The sequence below is a fragment of the Lissotriton vulgaris genome, chromosome 7, assembly GCF_964263255.1.
Source record: "Lissotriton vulgaris chromosome 7, aLisVul1.2, whole genome shotgun sequence".
Taxonomy (NCBI): domain Eukaryota; kingdom Metazoa; phylum Chordata; class Amphibia; order Caudata; family Salamandridae; genus Lissotriton; species Lissotriton vulgaris.
The window spans coordinates 9577704-9602883 of NC_141695.1; the positions used below are offsets into that span (position 1 = coordinate 9577704).

General features: G+C 46.7%; 1 protein-coding gene across 1 annotated transcript in view; it reads left to right on the top strand.

Moving 5' to 3' along the window:
• LOC147700495 (uncharacterized) overlaps nt 1–25180 on the top strand; it is a 49346-nt gene that overhangs the window by 13819 nt on the left and 10347 nt on the right. The window contains exons 5-7 of the mRNA XM_086929646.1: nt 11289–11399; nt 15300–15410; nt 16563–16649. Of these exons, the coding sequence (XP_086785772.1) occupies nt 11289–11399; nt 15300–15410; nt 16563–16649 (309 nt within the window). The remainder of the gene's footprint in view (nt 1–11288; nt 11400–15299; nt 15411–16562; nt 16650–25180) is intronic.

Consider the following 25180-nt stretch of genomic DNA (forward strand, 5'->3'; position numbering starts at 1 on the left):
GCGTCCCCTGAACCCATGCAGTAACATTGAATCCTGCTACCAAGAAGTCCTGCTGTCCGAACTTTTCCGCATTCCAAATTGTCGCTCGCTGATCGCTTTATTGGATTTGTGTCATGTTGTTCTCTTTTCATTCCCTCTATTGTAAAGGGCTCTGCTACCTTCGGGTCTTGTTAGCGCTATAGAAAACTTCTAAATAAATAATAATAAAAATAGTCCGTGGACAAAATCTTGGAGAGAATCGGCGTGGAGCAACGGAATCTGTCTAAACGTACCTGTAGTTTATGCGGGATGGAGTGAAATGAATTAATTCGGGTATGTGGGTGATGAAGTCGCCACGCATCTGTGAGTGCCCAGTGGTCCAGGCCCAAAATTTCTCTGTTTGCTTGTGGGCAGGGGAGCGCAAGGGTGGTGGGTGTGAGCAATCCAGGGCAAGGTTCAGTGTGCAATTGTAATCCCCGCCTAAAATCCGGGGGACAGCGGTGAATTGAGCTAGGATCCCCCGTAAGATGGTCCCAGAATTTGTCCTGTTCCATGTTGGGAGCGTAAATGCTACCTAAGAGGACTGCTTGGCCATCTAGGAGCCCCTCTAGTAAGGCGTATCTGCCTTCTTTGTCCACCACCCGCCTAAGTTCCTGGAATGGAGTCCCTGGCCTAACCCAGATCAGGGCGCCGCGTGCATATGCCGAATAAGTCGTGGCACAGACTGTGCCACGCCATTTAGCTTGTAGTTTGCCTGCTTCAGTGCTAGTAAGGTGCGACTCCTGGAGGAATGCGATCCTGGCGTTATGGCATTTTATGTATGAGTATGTGGTGTAGCGCTTCCTCGGTGTATGTAGGCCCCTGACATTGAGTGTGAGGATACTAATGTCCGACTGTTGTGCTGCCATTATCATGTGTCGACATTATGGCCCGCAGAGGGGGCATGCAGCTATCGAGGCCCCGGACCCAGTAGCCCTTCTGTCAGGGGAGGCACCCGTATGACCCGCCGTAGTGCTGTCTAATGTGTGTCACAAGCCCTGACGTGTACCATGCTATGAGGGTAGTGGGGCTGAACTGAACAAAGGTCTGAACTGGCGTAACTGGGGTTTGTTTTCTACTTGCAAGGGGCTTGCTAATCGGGCCGCCCGTAGCACTGCGTCCCTGTCGCGGAAGTGCAGGAACTTTGCAAGCATCGGTCTCGAGGCGAATCCTGCCGGCGGTTTCCGGGCCGGGACCCTGTGGGCGCGTTCAATGGAGAAAAGTGCAGTCCGGTCTGTAGTTGGGGTAAAAGATTTCACTCATGTCTCCATGTAGTCCAGGGGGTTCGAGCCTTCAATTCCCTTTGGCAGACCCAGCACGTGAATGTTACAGCGTCTCGACCGCCCTTCCAAATCGTCTGCACGCTCCTCCATGATAGCCAGGCGGTGGAGGACCTCCTGCAGCGTGGTTTGATGTGTCTTAACTACGAGTTGTAGGTCAGCCAGCGTCTTCTCTCCGTCTTTCACTTTATCCGCGAGCTTCCGATGGTCGTCGCGGATTAGGCTGATATCGGTCGCCAGGGTGCCCAGTCACTCCACCATAGACAACCGGGATAGCTCGATGGCCGCCAGCACTTGGTCCAGTTTGGCTGATACAATTGGGCCAGCCTGCGATGCATTAGTGTGTGACCATGCCCGCGTGTGTGGCATATTCTCTGTGGCAGTTTCCGTCACAGTAGTTGGCTGCGTCACCTTCGTTTTCCCCATGGCGACGATCACGGGGACACCTGGCGGTGTCAGGTGCTACGAGGAATGCGTCACCAAGCTGGCCTCCTTCCTGGGCAAGTGGAACGTGGGGCTGGTCGGTTCTCACCAGTCTGTCTCGTGGCACCCAGGCAGGAGCGCGGAGCATCAGCGCACTGCCCAGGGTATGTCCGCTGCAGCACCCCGGCCTCTCAAAGTACTGTGTCCTGGGTGGGGAGACAAGCAGTATGCAAGTTGCAGGCAGCACAGGGGCCGGGTCTTGTGCCCCCAATGTTAAGTTTGACATGTCCGATGTAGGAGTAGGGGAAGCTATTGCACCTCGATTTTAAGGTCAGGCAACCCCTTTTCGCCATGAGGATTGCAGCACAGCAGTAGTGACCTGCCAGGGGCGCCCGCCCAAGGGAGCTCCCCTTGGGGAGTTTGGGGAGCATGGCTCACCCCCGATTGGCGTTCGTGTAGGCGCTCCCTGGGGGCTGCTGTGCCCGTCTCTCCATGCCTGGTAATCCTCATGCGCCATCTTGGGGTCAGGCGGGCCGGCGGGCCCCCAGCTCTCTGGCACTTGTGGGTAGGCACCCCCTCCCTGGGTTGCCGGAGCGGGACGATGCCCGGGGAGGCGGCAGTCCGTAGCAATCAAAATGGCGGGTTCGCGCCCGTCCAGGATCTTCTTTCAATGGCAAGTTGGAGCCGCCGCAGGAGCGCTTCCCGGCAGAGGGCCCCACCGGTCTCCCGAGCTCCGTCGGTCTGTCTGGTTCTGCAGGCGTGTTACCATGGAATCGCGGGCGCCATCTTATGGCTCGGTGCACGCCTCCAGCATTATTTGGCTGGGCTGTGATTTTCAGGGACATCAGGGGCTGCTCCTGGTGCCGGGTGAGTTCCGACTGCAAATTATGGTGTGGAAGGCTCTAGGCGACCTCAGGAACCGGGTAGGATGCCGGCCCGATCGCGGAGCCTCAGTGAGACACAACCGCCATTGTGGCTTGCTTAGCCACGCCCCCGTCAAGAAGCGAATGATGACGATCAGAAGATTGAAGACTCTGAAGGTGAGAGCCAGGCAACCATGAAGGATATTTTTACTTGAATTGCGGCATTTATGGAGTGCGATCCGAGCATATGAAGGAAAAGGGCTCTACAGAACCCGAAACACCTGAGGCTGTGATGTACAATGTAGACGAAAGGGAAGGAGAGGAGGAGAGATATACGGAACGGAGGCAGGGCGTTTCTGGGTGAACGGGTGTACGTTTTTAAAGAGTTTCTTCTTGAACAGAATAGTTACCTTCAGGAGCTGGATGTCCTTTCAAAATATGAATGAAAATGGAAAAGTCATCCTAAACCAACAATTACTTAGAGAGCATGACAAGCTGCAAACGGTGTCCCAGATCACAGACACGGCCCATAGAATATATGACATAGGGGATAAGGCAGGGAAAATGCTGGCATGGCTAGACAAGAGAGGAGGTTGTGCTAGGGGGATACAGCGCATTCGCGACAAACATGGGCAGATACGCACGTGCCCGGAAGAAATAGTGGAGACGTTAGCTGACTATTTTGAGGGGGTATATACACCAGACAATAGGGTGACAGCGCCAATGGCAAGGGCAGCACTGGAGAATATCAATATACCCGCGCTCTCACCGGAGGAAGGGGCTGAACTAGAGGCGGATATCACGAGGGAGGAGGTCCAGAGGGCGATCCACAACGTCAAGCCGGGTAAGGCGGCCGGGCCAAATGGTATCCCGATAGAATGGTACCAGTCAGCGTCAGACAGACTTAGCGGACCCCTGCTGGCTATGTATAAAGATAGCTTGGAAAAAACCACACTTCCGATGGATCAGAGGGTGGCGACCATAGTTGCAATCCCCAAGCCCGGTAAAGAACCGGGGGAGTGTGGGCCATATCGCCCTATCTCCCTGCTCAATGCCGAGATTAAAATTCTGGCTAAACTCCTCGCCACCCGGTTGATGGCCTTCCTACCCCAATTAATACACCCGGACCAGTCAGGCTTTATGCCCCATAGGAACACCGCCCTCAACTTGCGTAGGGTACATAACGTACTGGCCAGAGCTGACACACTGACCGAAAAGGCGGTGATCCTGGCGTTGGACGCTAAAATGGCGTTCGATATGGTGGAGTGGGAGTACCTGTTCGAGGTCCTAGAGCGGATGGGTATTGGCCCGAAATTCGTGGCCTGGATTCGTCTGCTTTATTCCGAGCCATTAGCACACGTGGTAGCAAACGGTCATATCTCCCGGACGTTCCGGCTAGGGCGGGGCACCCGTCAAGGTTGCCCGCTCTCGCCATTACTTTTCACAATTGCATTGGAACCCTTAGCGGCCCAGATACGCACCACCCCATTACTGAAAGGAATTGTCTGGGCGGAGGGATGGGAAGACCGCCTGTCACTGTACGCAGATGACATGCTGGTGTACCTATCGGAACCAGAACGGGGTGTACCGGCACTACTGAAGTTGTGTGACGACCTAGGTGGGGTGTCGGGGTATACCCTGAACTGGAGCAAGTCAGAAATGTATGTGCTGCAAGGCCCAACCCCTGAACTGGGAGAAGCATGCCCTCTTGCAATGGCGGGATCCTCCTTCCGATACCTGGGAGTCCAGGTCACGAGGGACCCAGCGGAATTCTTCCAAAAGAACCTGTCGCCACCACTTGAACGCCTGAAGCAGGATGTCAAATTCTGGGCGACGCTGCCGCTGACAATGTTGGGAAGAGCGGCACTCTACAAGATGATGTCGCTGCCCCGGTTTTTGTACATCCTGGAAAATACCCCATACCCGGTCGACAATAGGTACTTCGGGAAGGTATCCGCAATAATTGCTGGTCTCATGTGGAATAACCGTCCGGCAAGGATAGCTCAGGCTAAACTGCATAGGGGGTGGTATGACGGAGGGATTGCGCTACCTAACCTGCAACTCTATTATTGAGCCGCCCAATTGAAATCCATAAATCAATGGCTACATGTACCTCAGGACGACCCGGCATACCGGGCGGACAGACTGCAGTTGGGTACCCATAATATCCTGACCCCACTCTATGACCAGAGGAAGGTGCGTACACTCATCGGACGCACGAAGCTCACTGTGTCGCTGTGGCATAAGGCACAAGCGAAACTGGGGTGGAAAGGGAGAATCACGAGAATGACCCCTCTGTGGGACACGAAGGCCCTGGGCAACCTGAGGAGTAGTAAGGGATTCACGTCATGGGACAACATAGGTCTATCCACGGTAGGAGACTTGTGGGAAAGGGACGCAGTGATCCCCTTCGACCAACTGCGACAGCAATATGAGATGGCGCCCACGGAACTGTATAGGTATATACAGGTGAGACATGCCCTGCAGTCCGCCATTCCCAGCGGCACAACGGTCCCAGAAGCATCACCCATGGAGGACCGACTGCTTACAGACTTTATGCAGGAGCGAGCGACCTCCCTCACGTATCGCAAACTAGTGAATAATCTAGCAGACCCAACCATAGCACTGAAAACCAAATGGGTGGAGGAGGTGGGTGATATGGACGAGTCGGAGTGGAACGAAGCGTTGGCGGCACCCAAAGAAGTAGGCATATCGGCAAGATTCCGCCTTGTGCAACTCAAGATCTTACATAGGGTATACTATACACGAACGTTGCTCTTCGCAATCCATAGAACACAAGACCCATATTGTCTGCGAGGGTGTGGGGAGGAAGGGACACTGTTTCACACTTTGTGGGAATGCGCCCGCATTCAAGAGTTCTGGAGACAGGTCATGAGGACTATTTCACAGACATTGGGGGTGTCCCTGACTCCCGAACCTAGGAAGTGCCTGCTCAACGTATGGGAACCCACAGACCTCACCAGACACGGGCAGCAATGGTCCACATTGGGGATGGTAGTCGCCAAACGAGACATAGCGCAGAAATGGGGGGCGGAGACCACCCCGACATTAACACAATGGTGCGCGAACATGGACAGGATTATGTTAGTGGAAAGAACAGTATACACAGTTAGGGCTTGCCCGCGTAAGTGGAACAAGATTTGGCTCCCATGGAACACGTTCAGGGGGGACATATGCGAACCCCTGGAGGAAGATGACCCACTGACATCTGACGAGGAAGGTGAGGAAGAGTAGGTAGAATACAGAAAAGGGGGTCCACGGCACCTAACTCAGGAGGGACGTTAGACGCATTCTGAGGGAGGGGTGGGGAAGGTACGCATGGCGGGGGTGGCAACGGGGAGGGCACCGACCATGATGGGTGGGTCCAAAGGGGGCTAGGAACACTGGGCAAGCGTCCAAAGACACGCGGCCGATACTCCAGGCCTACACAGGGGTGCAGTACACATTGCTAGAGACACTAGGGACCGAATGTGGTAGCTACTAGTTAGTTTGTTTTTTTCAAGGTTTAAAAATAAAAAACTAGACCTCAAGGATTCATGTCGTGTTAAATCCACACCCTCAGGGGTGACAGTGAACTGCCGCCGCGCCCCCGGGATGGCGGCTAAGAGGCTGTGTAACGAGTCCAACAACATACATGACAATACGATGGCGGCCGGCCCCGGGGTTGTAGGCCAGAAGCTGTGTAATGTGAAAGTTCGAACAATAAAGGTCTTCCAAAAAAAAAAAAAAAAAAGAAAAAGAAAATGGAAAAGTCTTTGTCTTTTCTATCCAACCATTCTGGACATCCAGATTTGGATGACGGAGGGACAAAGTTTTAAGCAGTGGATGTCTTCAGATGATAGACTTTGGGGGTAGAGTTGTGTACTAGTGAATTGTTTTGTCATATAGGAGGACCAACAGATGTCCTGATATAAAGAGTGACCACCACGGAGGGAGAGAACGAAGCAGTGTGGGACCCTGCCTTCTACTCCACTGCAGTGTCGATGCTGTGAAGAGGCCAAAGTGGAGTAGAAGGCAGAGGACACCATTGTCAATGATGCAGAGGGAGCTTCCACCACTTTTGTGACTACTGCGGAGTATGAAGCCAAACGGGATGAACTGCAGCAGAGAGCCGATGTTTTTGATGGGCTAGAAATTAGCTATCTTACAAATAAGTGGCTTTGGGTAAAAGCACTCGTAGTTGTGAGAAATCACGGCTTGACCCTCACGGGGTCATGCCAATAATGCATCCTTACTGGAAACTCTCTAATGAAAGCCTGGAGAACGCATTCTGAAACATGGACATGATAACTGGATAACTAGCCAGCTTTCCTGGGATCATTGAGAGGATGCGGAGAAAACAGAATGCACAACGGTTTGAGTGTTTGGGGTCTTTACTGAAATACGTTTTTAGAAAAAGGATTAATCGTCTTCAGCAGTCATCGTAAGTATTTACTTTGGTCGCGATTGTCAGATCTTGCAAGATCTGACAATCGCGACCAAAGTAAATACTTACCAAGACTGCTGAAGACGATTAATCCTTTTTCTAAAAACGTATTTCAGTAAAGACCCCAAACACTCAAACCGTTGTGCATTCTGTTTTCTCCGCATCCTCTCACTGATCCCAGGAAAGCTGGCTAGTTATCCAATTCTTGCAAGAATGTTATGAACTGGAAGGCACAGGTGAGAGTGAGAACAATGACACCATGATGGGCACTGTACATTGGGGCCTGGATTGAAAAAAAGACAAAATGAAAAACAACAAATAGTTAACAACACAATGTTCTGTGGTGTGTGATGATAAGAGGAGGTTGATGGTGACACGTTGAATCATTTATTGCTAACGGCAAACAGTTCTTCACTGTTCCAATTGGACCCGCACTGACCTCAGCATTAGAAGTCACTGGAGACAAATAATGTTAGAAGCCTACAGAATGTGAAATATGCCTTCAGTAATTCTATTAAACAGGGCTGTCCTTCATTACTGAATAGTTACCATTATGTCTCGAACTGTTTCTCCTTGCACCCCGTCTGTTTTTTGTACAAACAGAAAGTGGAGCATTTATGGTGCCAGCTTCTTACTTCTAGACCTCTGACCAAAGGTTTAAGATTGATAGAGAACCTCAGAGCTGAGAGGGAAGCTGCAGACCCGGTTTCATACTAGAAGACCTCTGACCAAAGGTTTAAGATTGATAGAGAACCTCACAGAGCTGAGAGGGAAGCTGCAGACCCGATTTCATACTAGAAGACCTCTGACCAAAGGTTTAAGTTTGATAGAGAACCTCAGAGCTGAGAGGGAAGCTGCAGACCCGGTTTCATACTAGAAGACCTCTGACCAAGGGTTTAAGATTGATAGAGAACCTCACAGAGCTGAGAGGGAAGCTGCAGACCTGGTTTCATACTAGAAAACCTCTGACCAAAGGTTTAAGTTTGATAGAGAACCTCACAGAGCTGAGAGGGAAGCTGCAGACCCGATTTCATACTAGAAGACCTCTGACCAAAGGTTTAAGATTGATAGAGAACCTCACAGAGCTGAGAGGGAAGCTGCAGACCCGGTTTCATACTAGAAGACCTCTGACCAAAGGTTTAAGTTTGATAGAGAACCTCAGAGCTGAGAGGGAAGCTGCAGACCCGGTTTCATACTAGAAGACCTCTGACCAAAGGTTTAAGTTTGATAGAGAACCTCAGAGCTGAGAGGGAAGCTGCAGTCACGGTTTCATACTAGAAGACCTCTGACCAAAGGTTTAAGATTGATAGAGAACCTCACAGAGCTGAGAGGGAAGCTGCAGACCTGGTTTCATACTAGAAGACCTCTGACCAAAGGTTTAAGTTTGATAGAGAACCTCAGAGCTGAGAGGGAAGCTGCAGACCCGGTTTCATACTAGAAGACCTCTGACCAAAGGTTTAAGATTGATAGAGAACCTCGCAGAGCTGAGAGGGAAGCTGCAGACCTGGTTTCATACTAGAAAACCTCTGACCAAAGGTTTAAGTTTGATAGAGAACCTCACAGAGCTGAGAGGGAAGCTGCAGACCCGGTTTCATACTAGAAGACCTCTGACCAAAGGTTTAAGTTTGATAGAGAACCTCAGAGCTGAGAGGGAAGCTGCAGACCCGGTTTCATACTAGAAGCCCTCTGACCAAAGGTTTAAGTTTGATAGAGAACCTCACAGAGCTGAGAGGGAAGCTGCAGACCCGGTTTCATACTAGAAGACCTCTCACCAAAGGTTTAAGATTGATAGAGACCCTCAGAGCTGAGAGGGAAGCTGCAGACCCGGTTTCATACTAGAAGACCTCTCACCAAAGGTTTAAGTTTGATAGAGAACCTCACAGAGCTGAGAGGGAAGCTGCAGACCCGGTTTCATACTAGAAGACCTCTGACCAAAGGTTTAAGATTGATAGAGAACCTCAGAGCTGAGAGGGAAGCTGCAGACCCAATTTCATACTAGAAGACCTCTGACCAAAGGTTTAAGTTTGATAGAGAACCTCACAGAGCTGAGAGGGAAGCTGCAGACCCAGTTTCATACTAGAAGACCTCTGACCAAAGGTTTAAGTTTGATAGAGAACCTCACAGAGCTGAGAGGGAAGCTGCAGACCTGGTTTCATACTAGAAAACCTCTGACCAAAGGTTTAAGATTGATAGAGAACCTCACAGAGCTGAGAGGGAAGCTGCAGACCCGGTTTCATACTAGAAAACCTCTGACCAAAGGTTTAAGATTGATAGAGAACCTCAGAGCTGAGAGGGAAGCTGCAGACCCGGTTTCATACTAGAAGACCTCTGACCAAAGGTTTAAGATTGATAGAGAACCTCAGAGCTGAGAGGGAAGCTGCAGACCCGGTTTCATACTAGAAGACCTCTGACCAAAGGTTTAAGTTTGATAGAGAACCTCAGAGCTGAGAGGGAAGCTGCAGACCCGGTTTCATACTAGAAAACCTCTGACCAAAGGTTTAAGATTGATAGAGAACCTCAGAGCTGAGAGGGAAGCTGCAGACCCGGTTTCATACTAGAAGACCTCTGACCAAAGGTTTAAGATTGATAGAGAACCTCAGAGCTGAGAGGGAAGCTGCAGACCCGGTTTCATACTAGAAGACCTCTGACCAAAGGTTTAAGATTGATAGAGAACCTCACAGAGCTGAGAGGGAAGCTGCAGACCCGGTTTCTTAGCCAAATAAGTCCTTTCAGCTGTTGTTGTCAAGCTGCTCAGGCGGCACTTGACACTACACCAGAGCAGTACCCTCATGCTACAAGCAAATAACACATCAAAGACAACACACCAAGTCAAACCACAACAGCACAACAACAACTCAACAACTGAGCAAGAAGCATGTCATGGATATCTAACAAGATCAAGCTTACTCTCACTATATATTCAGGTATTACTTAGTATCATGTATGATACTGTGTGTGCTTGAGTGTGTGGGGTGTATACTGCCCTTCTTCTCCGAGCTGCACACAGACTGACATAGGACCAGCCTGTCGGGTATCCTTTGGCCGAATGTGCTATTTACTGCTTCCCCCAGTGCTGCAAACCATGCTGTCCTCAGACCAGTGGAAAATCATTGCCACAATGTGATATGCACTGTCCTACCTGTGATACACATCAGATGCACGAGGACCAACATGTGCTCAACCTGTTTAATTTCTTTTAGATTTAGATTGTTGGCATAATTGGGAAAGTAATCTCAAGTATATCCTACTTATGCCTCTTCCTCGTGGTACTCATACTAGGTGGGGGCACAAACCGCTGTTACCTAGTCCAGCAATCATTCCTGCCTTTTGTCATCACCAGGGGATTAATGACCAGAACTTTATGCTGTTTAGGACCATTGTCTTCTGTTGTCAGCATAGATTCCTATCTTTTCTCCCCACCTTCAGGCGAAGAACTGGGGCCAGACGGTGGTTAGGAGTTTTCTTCCCTGGCCAGCATTGATCTTTGCCCCTCCTACTCTCCTCCAGGCCAGTGACCGGGTCTAGACGGTTTTAAGGAGTTTTCTCTTCTCTGGCCATCATTGGATCTTTTCTCTCCTGCTCACTTTCAGGCCAGTGACAGGGTCTAGGTGGTGTTTAGGAGTTTTCTTCCCTGGCCAGAATTGATTCTTATCTTCCTGCTTAGATTCAGGCCAGTGACAGGGTCTAGGTGGTGGTTAGGAGTTTTCTTCTCTGGCCAGCATTCATTCTTATCTTCCTGCTTAGATTCAGGCCAGAGACTGCAGCTCCACAGGCGGAGGAGCTGATTTCCGCGCTACCCTATGCCTACTGCCAGTGACCATGTAAAGGTCCAACAAGAACCATCCTCTGCACTTCCCTCAGAAGACCCCCTGGGCACGCCCAATCCCCCACACTGCCTTATTGTAAATGTGTAATGTATACTAGTTGGGGCGCTGCGTGGTGGATTTCATCTATTTTATGCCACAGAAATGAAAGACTGTCACTCATCACTTGGGTCAGATCGACTTGTAACTTGCTCCACTGAAAACTGCTTTGAAAGTATTCTCCAGTCTTTATGTGTGAAAATATACAATACTTTCTTATAATGGTCTAAACAGCTTGTGCCTCCCGTTGATCTCAAAATCTTGCAGAAACTATCTTGAATTCAGGATAGCTTCTGTTTTTCTATGAATAGAATAATTCTGTGCTGCATTTACTTTTAGGAGTTTCAAGCCAGTTCTTTGAATCTGACTGACCTGCTTTTGTTTTTTGTGGTAGGATTTCAAATTTTCAAAGATGGAAAAGGTTTCCTCAGGGAAGAAGAAAAGCTGGAGCCTGGTTTCACAGGTGGTGCAGTAGGAAGAGAAAGCACTGTGGGTCTTTGCTCAGGTATGGCCCTTATTCACACGATTTTAATATATACGTATAGTTTGCGCTGCTGGAGTCCACTGCATTGGAGAGATGATCCCAGCTACAGGAGTGAGTGAATATGAATGTGTGTGCACCTACCTGTCTCCTGCCTGAACGCAATCCTACAATGCTGCTGCTCTTGGTTCGCTCTTAGAAGTTTGAGCAGCAAGGTTGGCACTTGGATATGAGTGTTATAGAGGCAACAGTATTATTGTTGTTTGGCGTAAAGAAAACAAAAGGACGAGAGCCTCCTGGATTTGGTGAAGGACGGTGACAAAGTAAATTGACACAGTGAGTGGAGACGCGGTCTTTAACTGCAGAGATCTTGGCTCATACCTACCAAAGTACACAATTTAAATCTCTCTTGAAATGGGAAGCCTGCCTGCAGGCTCTGCAATGGCAGACCTTAGACATATTTTACAATCCTGCTTCTGTGGGTGGCACAACCAGTGCTGCAGGCCCACCAGCAGCATTTGATTACACGCCCTGGCACACTCAGTGCACTAGACTAGGGTCCGACAAGTAAACCAAAATAGCCAAACATGGAATCACTAATCCATAAATCAATTTACAATAGGGAGCATCTGCACTGTGGCACTGGACAGCAGTGGCACAGTGCCCAAAGCATAAAACACCAGCAAAAACACATGAGGTAACGGCAAAAATGGAAGGGAGACTCACGCCAAGGGTGCCATGTCTAACACCTTGGAATAGAGCGAATAGGCATATTATAAGTAAGGCTCCCTGTTTTTTGTTTTTATGAATTTTTATAGATAAATACAGACAGAAAACAATGTGTTTTCTGTCTGCATGTATTTTTAAAAGTGGATAAATACAGAAAATTGTGCTTCTTTTGTAGCCCAACAGATGGACAGCATGGTAAATTAAAATATTGGCATTAAATAATGGCATATGTCAACATACATTTGTGGTATAATGCTAATATTTAGTGGATATTTTCTTACATAATATTTGGCAGGTTTAATAGCTAAATCACAACAGACATCAGAGTATGAGTGTGTGTCTATCAGTTATATAAATATGGAAATGTTCAGTTTTACAACTTCATTTGTACACAAAAAACAAAATAAATATGGAAAAATACAGATAAAGTGTCCCAAAAATAAATATGGAAAAATACAGATAAAATGTCCCAAAAATAAATATGGATAAATACAGACTGAAATGTTAAAAAAATACTGTAAAACCGGTAGCCCTAATTATGAGTAAATGCTCTGCTGGGCCAGTTCTGATTGTAATGTGAGTGAGACTGTGAGGCCACTAATGGGAAGTTCACGGACAGTAAGTGATCTATCTGTATGCTCCCTTTGCTCTTTGAATACCCAGATTCATATCTCTCTTAAGAACAGCCCGAGAAGCTTCCCAGCAATGGATTACTCTATTCAAATCAATGGGACGAATGAAGTGTTGGCTGTTAGAACAGCGCAAATACTCCAGTCCTACGGTCCATTATGGATTGGCGGAGCGGGCCTGTAAATTGGCGCTCCTCGACTATCCGTCAATTCAAACAGCACTTTAACATAGCTGTGCGCATGTTGACTTCTAGCTTTGATTTATAACTTCAAAGGTGAAAGAAAAAGTAATATGAGCAGTAAAGCAGAATGTCAAATACATGGTTTACATTTGCGCATGTCTCCGATTTCTCACCACCCCTGAAAGAGGTCTGTCCATGGCTGTCAGTGCCCACTGAACGATGCCACCGTTGGACCCCGAGTGGGACGGGTATGCTCAGACGTGAGTCCTGTGGGGTCCATGCCACTGGAGTCAAGCTGTCCTGGCTGAAGATGGCTGATGGCCCGAAACCGGTCCCAGGATGCTTGATTCCAGTCCAGGGAGGACCTGGCTTGGCAGTTCGGGCTGGACTGCCCCCATTGGGCGCAGGGTCAAGACTGATTTGCATATGGCTGGGTTCAAACTGGAATGGCATGGTGAGCAAAAAAACGATGGATTTAGGCCCAGATCTCTGTACTGGGGTGAATGTATGACATTGGTCAGCATTCTGTCCATCAACTGTTGTTTTTGCATTTGTCACTGTTGGACCGGCATAATGCTGAAAGCTTCAGATGTTTCTGTCTCTGGTCGGTACATCACTGGGAGCATCTACCTGGAGTCACTTAAGACAAAGGTGATTTTTGCCAGTTAAACCTACATGACAACAACTTCAGCTTGGGCCTTAAGCTGTTTGTGATCTGTGTTGTATGCACATGCCGACATTTCTACTGCTTATTTCTTGAATACAAGTATGTCAAACAATCTCGGACCTGGCAGTATTGATTTTAACATCCTGTAGCAGAATAAATAAACTCTATCCCCACACAATGTTTCATCTAGGTAATTAAAGGCCTCACTGCCTGTACCATCGTGGCACGCCCTAGCTAGATTCTGGCGTGCTGTCCATACATGCTGCTGTGAGCACAGAATGAAAATGTCGTCAGTTTCCACATTAGAGTTTGTCAGGAATCCCCAACAACATAAACATGGAATGATATCTGTTGGCTTTCTGAAATGAAAAGTAAGTAAATGTATTTTGTTTATTGTTACAAAGGTTGAACCCTGGTAGGCAAGTTTAACTGCTGAAAAATGCGCCAGGATTCTAGTTCCCATCTGATTTGGGTAAAATAGACTATTTTAACAAAGTCAGCGGCTCCACAGAGCTCCCTTCACAACACACCAGCCATGGCTACTTTCCAAAGTGGTGCTGGATCAGTATGTTTGTGCTGTTAGGTCTACCTGGTGCATCAGTATGTCTCTGGCGTCCCTCTTTCCTCAGAATGTATTTTCCACATTGGTTTCTATTGAAACAGAGAAAATTTTCAACAGGAGACAGCTAAAATAAAGCTTTAAAATTGATTGATTACAAAATCAGTAGTCGCCCAGCTGAATCGGGTCTCTTGGAATGTATGATAGTCCCTGCCGGCTGCTTCTGTTTCAGCACCTGTGGCCAGTGAACTGATGCTGTGTTAGAAACGCTCCTCTGACTTGATCTGTTCTTTGAATGATACTTTTCCAAAGCAGCGGCTGAACGAGCTGACCCAAACAAAGCAGAGGGTGATTGGGGCTGCCCGACAGCTCCTCTCTGTGTATATGAATACCATGAGCTCACCAAACAGCTAACGTCGTCTGTGGCCAGACCTAAAAAGCAGTGCATATCATGCTCGCCTAATCTCTGCGATGTGCAAAACAATAAAGTGCTAAATATGCTGTGTGTGTCGAGCCCGCAAGGCTGGGCCCACCAAAGATGAAAGACCAGTCTTGGGAGCCAAGGCTGGGAATCTGCAGCTGGAATTAGACTTTTATTGCTCGTTGACTTTGCAGTCAGGGGTGCATGGTGCGCCCCTGCACCCTTTAACAGCTCACTGACCTGCCAGCTTGAGACACTGCCATTCAGGTACAGCACCTTTTAAACGGCCATTCAGGTGTTCACCCCATACACCGAAGACGAGATGTTTTGAACTTGTATTCTCGGGGCAGATTCAAGGGATGATTTAAATGGACAACTGAGCATTATTGCAGTCTGCAGAGAAAACAGACTTGAATTTGCATTTGTACAGTAATGTTGGGTGCAGCGTATCACTTCTGATTCTTTAGGAGGAAATGTTTTATTTTGTATTTGACATCTTCTCTACATAAATATACATACAGTTATGTCTGTCACTAGCTTTATTGGTGAACGTATAATGGTTAAGATGCTAGCTCCTTTATGGTTACCCCCCTTTATGGTTCCCTAACCCATCATTCTGCCCCATGTATAATAGTTCAACATGTTCCTTTAAAACTTTCTCTAACACAATATTTTCCTTGTACTTTCTGTGTGGTCTCTGTACGCAACAACACAATCCTCATATTTTGTAATTGCAGGACATGCAGATATTACACCTGTCATTGCGTTAAACATTAAAATAGAGGAAGACTTGTGTTCCGCGGATCTCCTTCACTCTGAACAGAGAAACAACATCGACAGTACCACGGGTGAGTAAAGCAGTGCTTATCAGTTCGGCCATTACACAGATCTGTGTGCATCGGGGACTGCTCGACTCTAGCCAAGGGCAAACACAACTTAGTGCCTTCAATGGCACGAGCGAATATTCCAGACTCGCTAGACAAAAGTGTATTGAAACACTGTGCCTGTCTTGGCCGCAACACTGTCCCTCCCTCCGTCTGATGTAAGGAAGCGGTAAATAGGTTCATATTAAGTGTAAGCTCACTACGGCCTCTGGCCTTTTTTTTTTATACTAGTTTTTTGCAGAGAGAAAGTTCCACTACAGTTTTACATGTTGGACCAGTAGCATTGTGTGCAGCATGGATCATATACAAACTAATGTACAGTTACACTATGCATACCATTAACTATACGAGAGCTTCAAGCCTGCCCTTAATCCATGCTAGTTTGGGTTAAGCTGTTTTTCGTCTGCCAGTGATCTTTTTCGTTCTTGAATCTTTCTGCTGCATTTTCTCCAACTTACAATTCTTTGTTGTTGATCAACACCTCCCATCATACACCATTATTTAATTCTTCTTATCATAGCCACCCTGTTTTGTTTTCTTTGTGAGCGCCTCTCTACAGTTTTATATGACACTTGACAGACATACATCTCTTTGGTTTTATTAAAAGGAAATTGGACTCTTCTGAAGACACAAATGTTTTTAGTTCCAAAAACAAGCAATGGTTTGTGTAATGTTTGAAACTTACTCTGCACGATTCACGAAGTTGTTTCTTTGAGTAGTTGTGTCTTGCCCCAAATGTAACTAAGAATTTAATAATAATATAGCCACTTGTAAAGCGCATAGCTACTTCTAATGAAGTGTCCTAGTGCTTGGAAGCTTGTTTCAGCTACACTTGACTTATTCTTGTATTTCTAGTAGTAAGATATATTCACTCCTGGCAAAAAGCCTTTTTAAATCGTTAAAATGTTTCTGTTCTCCCAGTAAGCTTGTCTTATTCCTCAGAATCAGCAAGTAGGTAAATTTCCCAGTATGTAAAGTAATGTGTAATTAGCATCTGAGACTGGAGGAAATTCCAGCAACATATAGAAAATGTGTTGTAAATCTGATGTTCTGTTGATAACAATTAATATTTTATGGATAATAATAATAATAATACTGCTATATTTTGTACAACAGGAGCTCCATTTCAGAGCATTAAGGTAGATGGAAGTTTGGGAGATTATCACGAAGAAAGAGAAGAAAGCGGCATGTGTCTCGACTCAGGTGAGCTCCGAATGGGGAAAAGGAGGCGCTTCTAGGAGAGCAAGAGTGTTTAATGCAGGTAGAATAGGAGAGTGATACAAAGAAAGTGAGTAAAGGGGGAGATTAAAAAAGAGGCAGAAGATTAATCATTGAAACATACACTTTAAAATTCTGTTAACCGTATTAAGAGTTGTGAGCAGATTTGTGTGTCAATAATGAACTCAGTAAATAGTGCAGCATTTACAGGTGTGGTTTTACACACTACAGAGTGGGTCTAAGGCAGCAATACATATTTTTCCTGATCTGCAACACTAGGAATGGTGCGATTTTCCAGTAGATTTAATTTATAGCCCGCCACCTTACCATATTTTTCGGCTTCTAATGCTATTCCCTTTAGTGCTTTCACGACATCTTCAGTGTAGATCGCGATGTCATCTGCGTATGCTGTTATTTTTAGTTCTTGTATTCCTGATCTAAAGGGTGCGATCTGTTTCTGAAGTTGGAGTGCGAACAGAAAAGGCTCCAGTGAAATGGCAAATAGAAGAGGGGATAGGGGGCATCCCTGACGGGTACCTCGTAAGATAGAGAAGTCTGACGATCTCAGTCCCCCATAGCTGATATATGCTGAGGGTTTATCATACAGTGCTTGAATACTCCGTAAAAATTGTCCTTTAAACCCAGTCCTAAGAAGTATGTGCCAGAGAAAGTCCCACCCCACTCGATCAGCATCTAATAGAATTATGCCAAGTGGGGTGGATTCTGTCTCTGCCACATCTAATGCAGTTATTGCCGTATTCGTATGTATAGTGGTGTCCCTACCAGTTATGAAACCATGCTGTTGTGGGTTGATGATTTGAGGCATAATAGGAGCTAATCGTAGTGCTAAAATTTTAGCGAAGATTTTTGCATCTGTGTTTATTAAGGAGATGGGGCGATAAGACCCCCTCTCTTCCTTCGGTTTGCCTTTTTTCAAAAAAAATATTATTTTTGCCCTATTCCATGACCTAGGTGTCTTTCCTTCTAGGCCTACAGATTGCATGACCTTCAACAATAGTTGTTCAAGCTCTTCTAGGCAGAATTTATATATTTCTAGAGGTATGGTGTCCTCACCCGCCGCTTTCCCTACGGGTAACAAAGCTATCGCTAGATGTAATTCAGCCAATGTTATGTCCGCAGACAGTGAGTCTATCTCTGAGCAATTCTGCATGTCCCCCAAGTGCTCCTCCACATATGTATATATGTCGTCTAGGTTGGAGTCCACTTCTGGGGTATATAAATTTCTATAGAAATCGGCGAATTGTTCTACTATATCTTGAGGTTTTGTATAGATTTTATTGCTAGCCCCCCGTATGCTTGTAATAGTAGAGTTAGCTCTATCCTCAGCAACTTTGTAGGCCAGGATTTTCCCGATTTTGTCGCCCCCCTCATATTGTGTTATTTTAAATTTATGTAAACAATTTGTGCTTTTCTGGATAAATTTAGACTTCATTTTATTTTTGATTGAACAAAGTTCAAGGCCGATTTCTATGCTTTTTGCTACATTATTTTGAAGAGCTAATGATAGTTGTTCTTCCAAAGCTGTTATTTTAATCAATAGTTGGTCGTTATTTTTTTTGTTTTCAAAATTTTGTCTAATTATATAAGCCTGAGTAAAACCCCTAATACTTGCCTTACAGGCATCCCAAACCATATCAGGTGATGTTGAGTTGATATTTATGCCTATAAATTCGGTAAGGTGTGATTTTAGTTGCGTCATAAAAGATATATCTGAGATCAAATGTCTCGGGAAAGAGAATGGTCTGGGTGTAGTTCTAGTATTTATTGTTTTGATTGTCAATAATATTGCATTATGGTCCGATGATATACGAGGGCATATAACCATAGAGCTATTCACCAATAAATTTTCGCTTGCTAATGCCATGTCAAGCCTGGAGCATGTTTTATGAGGGGCAGAGTAATATGTATATCCAGGATTGTTAGCGTTTAAGCGTCGCCAAGCGTCTTTGATGTTATGTACACGGCATAAGTCCAGGATAGCTGATCTTGTTTTATGCATCCTTTGATATCGCACAGAGCTAGTTGTATCAATTCTGTAATCCATGACGCAATTAAAGTCCCCCATAATAATAAGTTCTCCCTCCAAGCCCAAAAGTTTAACGTTCAGATGGTCAAAAAAGCTAGGGTCATCTATATTGCAGCCATAGACCACACATAAAACATATTTAATATTCTCGTGGCTTATCTGCGCTATTGCCCATCTGCCATCTTTACCCAAAAAAGTCTGTGTTGTCTCAGCCCGAAATCGAGTATCTTTAAGTATGGCAACCCCTCTTGTAGATTGTCCAAAAGCAGAACAAACTATGATGTTGTAACCCAGATGTTTAAGGAGTTTCTTATCCTTACCCGCAATGTGTGTTTCGGATAATAAAATTATATGGGGGTTATGCATTTTCAATTCCTCTTTAACCAAGCACCTTTTGTTCTTACTATTAAGCCCGGCTACGTTCCAGGCTAAATATTTTATTTCATACATCTAAAAAATGCAGAAGATTAATCCCTTAAATTTTAAGCATGTCTTAATTTTCCCAAGGTAGGTTTCATGACATCCGCATGGCCTCATATATCGCATATTGTTAGTATTATATGTGCACAAAAAATTTCTGGCTTCATGATATGCGACCAACCCCTCATTCCTCTCAGCCTGCAAACAAATTTTCATAGTTTTTCCCCTCCCACCCTCAACCCCCCATATTGCGGAGACTCCCACCCTCCAACCCCCCACCCCCCTAGTTCTTACCCCGGCCGGGGAAGAACCAACCCGTGCGATTTTCCACACAAGACAAACTTTGCATGTTGAGAAAAATCGAAGCGCGCACTAATATTGCCTCGTCTTTGACTTCTAGTTCTGGCACAGAATTCTGTTTGCACCTGAATCGGGGTTGTCGTGGGATGACAAGTGAGGGTCATTGTACATTAGCACACGTTTCACTGCCATAAGAGGCTAAAAAGAAGGCTGCAAGATGCACATCATAGAATACCAATCACAAGGTGCTCTGGAGGTTTTTCCCCCAAGAGTGTGCTACTGAGGGGGGTCACTTGGTGGGGGAATGAGACCTTGAACCCTTGAACTCTTAACAGCAGATCCTGAACACACGTGATGTGATCTGTCTCCCATCTCCTCTCTCTGACTCCAGTCATTACATATGACATGGCTATTACAGTATTCGCTATATGTTAACCTGTATGCAAACACAATGCAGAGTATATATCACCACAGGTCAACACACAGTAACACCAATGTAGGAAATATAAGCTATGCATTTCCTTATATTTTGAATCCGATAATTAACAGCTATCACACAGACGCTAATGTGCTTGTACTTGTGAAACACAACTCTAACTGCACTTGTTAGAGCCAGGGGCACGCAAGGGGACAAAACTAGTAAAATAGTGGAGCTTAGACCTGAAAGCATTTTACAACAAGGAGGCATTTCTAGCTGGACAAGGGCCATCTTCTGACCTTAATTCCACCAGTAGGCTTCCTGCAGCTCTGTGCCCCTTCCTCATCCCACTTCAGACATACAATATTTTACTTCACACCCAGGGTATCTCATCCAAATATACCAGCGTTGTGAGGAACAGCTTCTAGGTTAACCCCACCCACCAGGAGGAGCCATTTTGTATAATCTATATTTGGATTTCAATTTGAAATTGAAAGAAGTAAACTGAATGTTTGATAAAGGTCTGTCCATGATAGACGTGGATATCTGAGATAATGTAATTGCAGAATATGCTATTACCCCTCCTTTTTCTTTGTTCCCTGCATTTATTAGTTTCTATCTTCTCTTTTCAAGTCTACTTCCTGTCAGTTCTAATAGCCTAACCCCTTGTTGCACTTTTAGTGAATGTTATGTGGCTTTGGGGACATAGTTTTATTTCTTTTCTCTATTACTTTTAATAATTACTTGCGCTCACAGTTGGGGAAGTTAATTTATTTAGTGATGTTATGCGCTGTGTATGGTGAACGCAATCCGGGTAATGCTGACCTCCCACTTACCGCTGACTGCATCATGAGATTGATTTATTGGGATACATTTAAAAACAATTAAAAAAAATTCAAAAGAAAATAATGTATGCAAATGAAAACGTAACCAGAGATCCAGAATTTACAGTGTTTTCATTTTAAACATTTCCTCTAGCCAGTCTGTCAATCAGTCTTGTCTCTTGAGTTTGAGCAAATCATACCGCATGAATTGCTCAGAAGAAAGCAGATGATCTACAATACCCAGAAGGTTATGCGGGAAATGAGTAGAAAAGAGGCCACACTTGCCAAGCTGTACTAGGGGCACACGCTTAAGAAGAGAGAAGGTTACAAAGAAAAGAGAAAGTTCCCGATCTGTTCATAGGCAGCCACACATCCATATACCTCTCGTGAGTTTGTTGGAGCCAACCACTCAAAGGGTGGTCAGTCAACCATGTGCATGCTTTCCAAGCTGCAAGCATCCCTCCTGTCCAGCCATCACGCCCCATGTTGTCAGTGTTTGGCTTTCTGAGCATCCACTGCACCAACCCCTCTATCCCTTGTATCCAAGCCGCGCCCAAGCAGATGGTTTAAATGGGCCTTCCAGCCCTGCTGTGGAGCCTGCGCTGTGTGTTTGTGCATCAGCAAAACTGTCCAGCAGACTCATGATTGAGCGGTCTGCTTCCAGTGCTTCTGTCGGCAGCCATAGGTGAATGCCATTGGTGGTTGCCTAACTGCCCCTTTTTATATGTAGCTGATTCTTGTTATTTAATTTATAAACTTTTATAAAACCCTTGTGTACCCAGAAAGGTTTCTTATGCGCATGAGCCAAGACTCTGCTGACATTCAGGGTGGCTGCACCACGCTGTGAACTAAGGAAGGAGTTGGAGCAGGTACTGAATCACAGCTTTACACCACATGTCTTTTAGGACTTGTGCATCATTTGCATGATGCGGATGGTAGATTGAACGGTGCGCATATGCTACCGCAAGGAAACAACAGATCTTGAAACGTCATTACTACCATGAACACTGCCTGACCTTTGCATGCTCCAACAGCTTTCTCTGGTCCTCATTATGAGTTGTATGTGGAATTTCTAAGGCACACCAGCTGAACGAGGGTTACAATTGTCCAGAATGCCTATCCTGGCTGAAAAGTCATACACCTTGAGTTGTATCTGGTCCCGGTATTACCAATGGCCCCTGTATCTCTAATTCGCAAGCCAGTAGCACCACCAGGAAATAAGGGCAATAATGTTGCACATTTCAGTAAATTAAACATGTTAAAATTAGCATGTTCGAGGCATGTGAGCTGTAGATCACATGCTGTAATAGCCTGCCATCCAGTGTTGGGTCCGGATGTTTGCACTTTGTTTTTGTTCGAAGAAGTCTTTCCAGTCACGAGGTAGGTGTCTCCTCCCTTCAGTGATAATGTGCATGGGCATCAGCTCCATTGTTAGATAGTTTTTTTCTGCCATCAGGTTCAGATGTGTATTGCTGTTTTCCATTCAGCGTCGTTTCTCGGTCACCTTCGACTCGCAATCCACTAACCTCACCGGAATTGTTATCGATCGCAGCTTCCCATTCTCCGCGTATCGCCTCAACTCAAAGCAACTTCCAACTAAAAACTCGTGGCAGACCGTCGGGCCTTCCCGTGTCAACAGTGGAATAGACTCCTTTCAAGTTCTGCCCTGGGTGTTGTGCTAACTTTCCACGCACCGACTTGCACGAAGTGTGCAACCTCTGCCTGTCCCGAGAACACAATGAGAAAGACTGCGACGTGTGGTGATCTTTTCGATCAAAGAAACCGCTTTGTGGCCGTCGAGCTCGATACCGCCAAATGTAACACCAAAGGGGCTCCGCACCGGACATCATGGGCGAAGATTCAGACACAGAACATCACACTGAAGGAGCTGAGGAACAAGAACAACATGTCTTATTGTTAGCGTACTGTGAGTAAAGATACCCCTTGCCCTCCAACAGACAAAGAAAGATTCCTTTCGCTCCTCTGCCTTCGGGCCAAGGTCTGCACCGACAAAAAGTATGGAACGTCCCGCCCTCTGTCCGGGCTCCCAAACACAAAGGCAAGCCCTCTGGCTCGAGCCGCACCCATATCAGTGCCAAACCAACACCTTCGGCACCGAAATCGAAACATCTTCTGGAAACAATTCCACCATTACAGAAGAATCCACCTTCTGCACTGAAAGACTCTGAGCCGAAACCCTCGACGCCGAGTAAGGGAAAAAACACTCCGCCTAAAGAGCCTGGGCCCGATGCTCCGCCATCTGATCCAAAGTAGAAAAAACTGGTTATACACCATGATACAGGACATATCCAGGCCACCCTTCCAAAGAATTGTAAAATAGACAAAACAGAGGTAAAGTGTGGGTACTAACCCTTCTCCCCCTTACATTCCACCTCCTTCTTCCACTGATCCCAATTTACTTTTTACACCCTCAAATTCACCACCACTATCACCTGACCCACCGGATCATAGAGGATGGGGATGGGGATGGGGATGAGGATCAGTATAGGCCACAGGACATCGACCCTTTGGAGGATTATCATACTGACCCTAATACAGATTATGACCCTGATCTGCATCCGTCTAGACCCCCCCCCACCTGATGATAACATTGGATATGTTGAGGTTCTTAACAGAGCTACTCAATATTATGGGGTGGATGTGAGAAGTTGGCCTGATATGCAGTGCTCACTATTCTAGTGATCACTATGTATCAGTCCAAACAACCTTTATTGATGATTGGTTGTAAGTCAACCGTAGACCAGCTATCCTAGTAGCATGGACAAGAGCAGTCTTTAGAGGGCGTGTTAAGCCAGCTGTTATACCATCACATATACCCCTTGAACACCAAGTGAAAGGACACCACACAAGTTATTATGAAAATAAAAGTATATTTATTTAGAACACAACAGCCCTGGACTCTTTATGATTACAGGGCGCTAAGCACAATACAAAGCTCTTAAGAAAATACGCAAAGTCGCACAATTTACACAAATGCCCGAGGGGCACGAAAAACCATATACTCTAAAAGTGGAATGCGAAATTACTAGCAGGTAAGTACTACTCTAATAGGCTTTGGGATCGCTAGGACTTGACTACTGAACCTTCAGATTACTAGCAGGAGGCCTAGGGAGATCGGGTGCAGAGTGTGCACTCTCACGCGGGATGCGGGACAAAGTCTATGGATGCTAGATTTCGTAAAGTGAGTGTTATCGGACAAATCCGACTAGGTAGAGCTGAAACGAAAAAGGATCTGGACCTTTGGATAGCAAAGCTATGCTGGAGCACCGAAATGCTGAGTTTACCTAGCCCAGGGGCTGTGGATGGATAGGTCTGGAAAGACGTCGGGAATCCTCGTTGGAGTCTATGGAGCCTGAAAGAAGAAGTTGCTGGCAGGCGACCAGTGAAGAGATTCGGAGGGATCCAAGCCTGATCGAAGATGGAAGACACCTGTAAGCAGAGGGGACCAAGTTCTGAATCACTAGCCAGTGATTAGATGGGCACCAGGATGGCACCGGATGGAGTCACCTCGACCAGGTGAGTGGGCGACGCTGGGCTCTGCAGTCTCACGGACCAGGAGGCGTTGTCGGCGACCAGGATGGAGGTGCGAGCTGTCCCACGATGGTATCTGCTGTCGACGTCGCTGGACCCAGGATTGGGGCAACAAGTCTTGGCAAATGCTAGCCCACGCGGTGACTTAAAATGGCGTCTGGTGTGGACCAGGAGGGTCCGGGGTGCTCCTCTGTTGGAGGGGAGCAAGGGCCAGTCTGGAGCAACCAGACCAGCGGTGTTGTCGTCGTGGAGCGTCGTCAAGAGGGCCACAAGCCAGCAGGCAAGTAGCCGGACAACGCGGTGAGCAGCAAAGAGCAGAAGGGCCCCACGCAGATCTGGTGGATGCTGGAGGGCTGAACTTCGGTGCTGAAGCTGCTCAGGGTTAGGGCTTCTCGAACCCCAAAGCACTCACTCGAGGATCCCTCAGCGGTCGTGCTGGATAAGCGTCGTGCAGTTCTGAAGATGGCCGGTCCCTCGAGGTCTCGTCACACCCACGGATCTCAGCTGGGCTGATGATGTAGGTAGAGGTCAGAGGTGCCAGGGAAGCCGGGTCTCGTCGTGCTGGTCGGTCGGATTCCGGAGGAAGGACGTGCAGCAAACCGCAGTGTTGTTAGATGGTGCCTGCGGGTGCAGTGTGACTACTCCTTAGTCACAAGGGAGAAATCTTGAGAAGAAGTCTTGAGTTCCTTTCGTAGAAAGTAGTTTCAGGATTCAAAGATGATCTAATTTGGAAGGGGGCCCGCTCCTATCTTTATACTAGGAAAAGGGGCTGGCACGCGACAAGGTCCTGCCCATGGGTGGGACCAGGAAGGGGGGTGGTTACACCCCTCTCCCATGCCGGACTTTCCCCAGCTCAGGGGCTGGTGTGCCCCTGGAACTGGTTCTAGCCGGCAGATGCATAATGAGCACCGGGGTCACCTTCCTCTAAAGCCCTGCCTACCCAGGATACACAAAA